Source organism: Perna viridis, chromosome 2 (assembly GCF_037379345.1).
Source record: "Perna viridis isolate PV_CMFRI_1.1 ecotype Kerala chromosome 2, ASM3737934v1, whole genome shotgun sequence".
NCBI lineage: Eukaryota > Metazoa > Mollusca > Bivalvia > Mytilida > Mytilidae > Perna > Perna viridis.
The window spans coordinates 58,997,109-59,003,108 of NC_142446.1; the positions used below are offsets into that span (position 1 = coordinate 58,997,109).

General features: G+C 29.8%; 1 protein-coding gene across 1 annotated transcript in view; it reads left to right on the forward strand.

Moving 5' to 3' along the window:
* The window catches only part of LOC148626269 (alpha-mannosidase 2-like), a 28,873-nt gene extending 23,442 nt beyond the window's left edge, over positions 1-5,431 (forward strand). Inside the window, exons 20-23 of the mRNA XM_088570134.1 lie at positions 107-248; positions 2,201-2,337; positions 3,646-3,912; positions 4,069-5,431. Of these exons, the coding sequence (XP_088426260.1) occupies positions 107-248; positions 2,201-2,337; positions 3,646-3,912; positions 4,069-4,239 (717 nt within the window). The 3' untranslated portion in view covers positions 4,240-5,431. The remainder of the gene's footprint in view (positions 1-106; positions 249-2,200; positions 2,338-3,645; positions 3,913-4,068) is intronic.
* Positions 5,432-6,000: the final 569 nt, after the last annotated feature.

The window sequence follows — 6,000 nt, forward strand, 5'->3', positions numbered from 1 at the left end:
CTCAGTATCCTATCTACATTGTGTTTTATTTTTTTATTTTTTTAATTTAAGGATTAGGATGAGAAATCTTATTGACACATTGCTTCCTGTTTGTATTTTTTAACAGATGCATAGAAAGAAGACAAGAAAGAAACTACCAATCCAAGGGAATTTCTACCCAATGACATCAATGGTATTTATAGAGACAGGCCATGATAGACTTACATTATTGTCGTCAGAATCTCATGGAGTGGCTAGTCTTTCTCCAGGTTATTTAAAAAAAATTCTCAATTTATAATTGAATTCATATTTGGCCATCAGTGGTTAATAGATTTGTAATACCATTCTGTGTTATGATGTGGTACTCATGAAGTTTACTTTATAATAAAAATGCTGCAATAATAAATAGATCACTTTTAAATTGAAAGTAGGTTAACAGTTATGCTTAAAAAAGGCAGTGTTCTGGTTTCTGTAATCTATGTGCAAAATCTTAATGACAACCTTATTTTTAAAACTTTTAAATGATCTATCTTGTACCTTTGTTTTAATTTTGATGGACTGAGTGGTCCAATTTCTATTTTATGATGATGTGTATAAATCTTTGGGATTTCAGTAATCATTGTTTTTGTTTGACATTTTGATTTCAGCTCACTGCACAATTGTTTAACCTTACCAGTGATTTTGAATGACATTGTAACATAATATTAAATTATTGAAATCACTGATTAAAAAAAGAACAACATCAGATTTGAAGGTGTTGATAGAGATTGAGTAACCCTGTTTAACATCTTGCTCTGTTAAGCTGATTGATCAAAACTGGTAATATGATAATCACTGTCTGAAAATTAAGTAGTAGTTTCTGTAAGAATCATGCAAATTCTGTAATATGTGATACACCCCAAGAAAAGCTACACATTTTTTTGTTTTTAAGTTACTTTAAAGGTCAATATGATGAAATTTATACCATACTTTTTTTACCTTTAAGTCAATGTGGAGTATAAGTCGAATCACCAAATTTTGACTAAAATTGACAAAATAAAACATAGATAATTCAAATTTGCCAGATAAGTCAAGGGTCAGACGTGCATTTTAGGTCACTGATGTAATCCGTAGGTGTCAGCGAAAGTTTTTCAAATCACACGATTTAAGCACAGTAACTTTAAATGATATTTTAGTTTGTAAGTATTTTTAATAAAGGGTATTTTGTAAATGAGTTTTATCTGTTTTATTTAATTCTTTATCAATTGCTATGATATTGAGACCCTAAAGATTGTAAGCATGTCAAGTGTAGGTACCAAGGTGTGAAATTAGTGTGGATAACGGGTAATAACTAAGACTGGTAATTAATAAACAATATAATCTGGTATTCTAAATTACAATAAAAAGTGGCTACCTTTAAATCTGGTTAAAAAATTAGCCAATTAGATAACACTATAATTGGTTATAATTTGTGCCATGTGGGAATGTTATGACATACTGTAAATTGGTATAAATTGGCAATAAAAAGACCAATATAACATCATGGTATTCATTCATAAATAGATAGCAGCACTGATCATTTATTTTTGAGTTCAATCCAATGCCAGTTTGATTTACATTGACGGTTTTTGTTTTCCTAAGACATGTAATTGCAGTTTACTCCATGAATGAAAACAATCAATGTAATGTAATCCTAATGAAACCTTTTGTAGATGAACTTTTTTTCTTTAAAAATCCTGACATTTTGCTGAAAAAAATATTGACTTAAAGTCTGAAAAATACAGTAATTATTCATTCCATTCTGTCTGCTCTTAGGAGATAATTCACATTGAAATCTAACAGATTCTATTGTATTTAAGTCATTGTATTTAAGTGTCATTTACAGAGTTTTCACATTGAAATCTGACAGATTCTACTGTATTTGAGTGTCATTTACAGAGTCTTCACCCTTAATTTTGAATTGTACAGTGCATTCTATATAATTCTTACCTCTTAATATGAACAAGAGTTCTATGAAAAGCTACATGTGATTTTCTGTTTTCTTAAGCATTTTAAACAGAATATCAAAAATAAAAATATGTAGGCTTTCCAACCATGTATCACATTTTGCATGATTATTCACTGGAGTGCTACTTACAAACTAATTTTATTCTATAAGACTTCTTAAATCTTTTCAAATATACAAATCATATACAGAAAAGAATAACCTTCTGTATATAGAGTATATTTTATGAACTTTCAGGTTGGTTAGAAGTAGTTCTTGACAGAAGACTTATACAAGATGACTGGAGAGGCCTATCTGAAGGAATCACTGATAATGTTTCTACCAGAAGTTCATTTGTTCTCTTGTTTGAGAGCAGAAATAATACTGGAACTAAAGTAGGTTACAAATTGTAAAAAGTCATCTTTTGATTCATTTTACCCCTCTCTGTGGAAAAGGAGGTATACTGTTTTACCTGTGTCAGTCATTCTGTAACACTTTATTTTTGTAACAAAATTCTCAGCTTCTGTAAATCACAGGCTGTGGACATTTTGTATTAAGTTTCATATGGGTATACTAATTCATTTTCTTACTTGTACAACATCTTCCTTTATGCTGAAAAAGCAGGGGTATCACTAGTGAGCCTTTGCTCACATATTTTTTGTTATTTGAGTTATTTTTTTTTAATCAAATAATTAGTTGATGATTAATCTGATTTTTTATTTTTTCCCTCTATATAGATATTAAAAAGTGACATGTCTGTTTGTATGTCTGTTCACATATCTTGTATGCATTGCTTCTCCTAAACTGCTCCATTGATTTTGATAAAATTTAATAGGAAGGTAAATATTTTTTTAGCTGTTTTGTTTCATTTTCACTTTTTTTAGCTGAATCAAATAAAAGATTTTATGTAAACCAAATAAGGATTTTTTTTGTAGTTTTTCCACCGTCATATATATGGCAAATCCCAAAGCTTGTTCAGATTTGATTCATTATCAGTTTGTAGATGACTTCCCCAGTCATTTCAGTCATGTCGGACTCGGAGCCAGAGTGTCCGTCACATTTTAACATAAACTGGTCCCCACTTAAAGAAATTGAAGCATTACGATATGATAAAACTCTTGAAGAGACAAATGATCAGGAAACTGTTATGCTCTCGGGTTTATTACTGCCTGAACCCCAAGATAATGAATCAGAGGAACACTACATTATAGATCTGCCCATACAACTGCCTCCTCTTTTTCAAAAATCTCAAACAAATATTTCAAATCCCAAAGAAACTATTGCACAAATTTCACCCCTGAAATCTACTGCCATATACCAAACAGAAACAAGTCAGCTTCCAACAACAAACTCAGAAAATAATTGTACCAATGTGTATGTATGTAGATTAAAATTTCCAGGCAGGTTGGATGTCCTGATAAAATTGGGCTTACAAACTGAAAGTAATTACACACAAACAGAATACTGTCACATTTATCAAATTGCAAATTTACTAGTAAGGTACCATACATTTAATATATAATACAATCAAAACCATATACTAGGCAAATTATGTGTTGAAACTGCCCTTTCTTATATCATCCTACAAAAAAAAATCAGAGATTTTAATGGTTTGCAGGTCAAAGATTATTGGCTAAAGCAAGGATATAAATAAGTAAGAGAACCCAAAATATGACTCATCAGTTTTTACTTTTTTTTTTCAGAACAAGAAGTTGGATTGTTACCCTTCTCCAACAGCAGATATCTTATCAAAACAGATTGAATCTCATGTAGTTACAATGACATATTTACCAGTAAATACTCGGGATCGGTCAACTGTGATACTGTCTTCTGCTTCACAGAACGAGATAACTCTAGTCAATCTTAAGTTTCTAGCATTGAAAGATGAATGTATGGAGGTTCTTTTTATAGTTCATTCTAGTCAGCTAGATTGTGAATGTCCTGTAGCCACTCAGAATTGGAATTTTGAGGTTTGATGTGACTTTTATTTACTGTTATATATGTTAAAAAGAAAACGGAATTTTATGTACAATGCTAATGCAAACTTTTTTTCACAATACTATAAATCTAAAGAACTAACTTAGAACTTTAAAAACATATGTCAGGCTCCATTCTTTATTTTACAGACTTCTCAAGTCAGCTTTACTTTTTCTGAAGTATTTAAAACAGGTGTAGTAACTGAAGTCAAGCAGATGGCCCTTACAGGGGTTAGGACTATTAGAACTCTAAAAGCAGAAGATGGTGTGACTGTGAAGCCAATGGAGATTCAAACTTTTAAATTAACAGTTTGTCCATGATCAGTTTTTTTGTGTAACAGTGTAATTTAGTTTATCTTATTCTTTTACTGTCTGTTTTTTTGTTGTTTTTTTTTAAATAAAGTAGTTTTGAATTATATATGCACTTGAACTACCAATATTTTTATATTAAGTTTACAACAAAAAATATATAATTTACATTCAGTTTTTAATTGAGTAAATATTTGTTGTCAATGCAACAAAGTTTTTCAGGGAATAATGTTATTAATTGGGTTATCTATCCGTCTGTCTTCACTATGATGTGTTGGTAATCAGAAGAGTTTGAATAGGATTAATTTCCACCAAAACATGTCAAAGAGAACTAATTTATCAGAAAGAGGTGTAGGTAAAGATCATAGATTTATTCTTGGTTGTCTGAATACAGACTCTATTCTTGTCAGTTTTCCATCAAACTTGAATGAAATATTGTTAACCAGAAATGGATTGATTTTAACCAAAAAATATAGATTCAGGTTTTAATTGAATAAATGTTTGTACTCAATGCAACAAAGTTGTTCAGGGAGTAATGTTCTTATATGGATTTATCCATATGTCTGTCTTTATAATGATGTGTTCGTAACCAGAAGTGTTTGAATTGGATTAATTTTCACCAAAACATGTCAAACAGAACTAATTTATTAGAAAAATCATAGATTTATACTTTCTATTGCAAGAAATTATCTCCCCCTGGTTTATTTTTTTTTTTTTTTTTTTTTTTTTTTTTTTTTCTCCAGTTTTGCTACGTCTGTATATAAATTTGGAATATATTAGTAGGGTAAAAAATTCCAGACTGAGCTTCTGAGCAAAAGATAAAAGCAGGGTGAGTTTTTGTCATACTTAGTGTCTGTGCTGGACTGAATGGTAATAAAAAGTTTTGTTTTATTTTTCAAGTCTATAAACAATCAAGGACAAAATATTTCATCCAAACCCAATAAAAACCAAAAAATATTTTCTTAGGATGTTACATGTTTTGTTTTGTTTCTGGAAGTATGTTATCTTTTGATTATGTAACCTTTATCTTTTAAGTTCATAATAATGGGGCTGTTTGTTTTGTTGTTATGTATACCTGTATTTTTGTGTTGTCAGTGTTGACATATTTTATCTGTCTCAGTTTGCATCTTTACAAGAATGTTAATTGCTGTTTATGATTAAGCTCTTGAATAAAATGAAATTTAACTGGAGTGTGTAATATTATGCTTTTTAAATAGTTGATGAAAAAAGTTTTGATAGCCTTACAAGCCAAGAATATACACAAGTCTATACATTTTTTTAACCAAAAAATATAGATTCAGGTTTTAATGGAGTAAACTATTTTTGTGAGTAAACTTGTGTTTCCATTTTAATGATGTGCTTGGCTGTTTTCTTTTAGTTTTATAAGAATATATCACCATACAAAATGTCCATCAGTCTGTCTGTTACAAACATCTCACTCTGTAACTTGAAAATGCCTTGTTCAATATACTTCAAACTTTACACGTTTATTTTTTTTATGGTAATGGTCTGTATACTTTCTGGGGAAGAATATCAATTTTTGGTTTCAAAGTTACTAGAATTTATTAAAAAAAGAAGTCGAAATTTTACAGGTTGCATCATATCTTGAAAATGTCTGGTTGGATTTACTCCACACAGTTGCTTGCAATCAATGCTTGAAGGTCTGTATACTATTTGGTGAAATTTGGATTATTTCACTTTCTGAAATTATTGAAAGTTTACACTCTTAAAAATGAATGGTTTTCTACATGATTCGTTAGTGATGGTGATTTC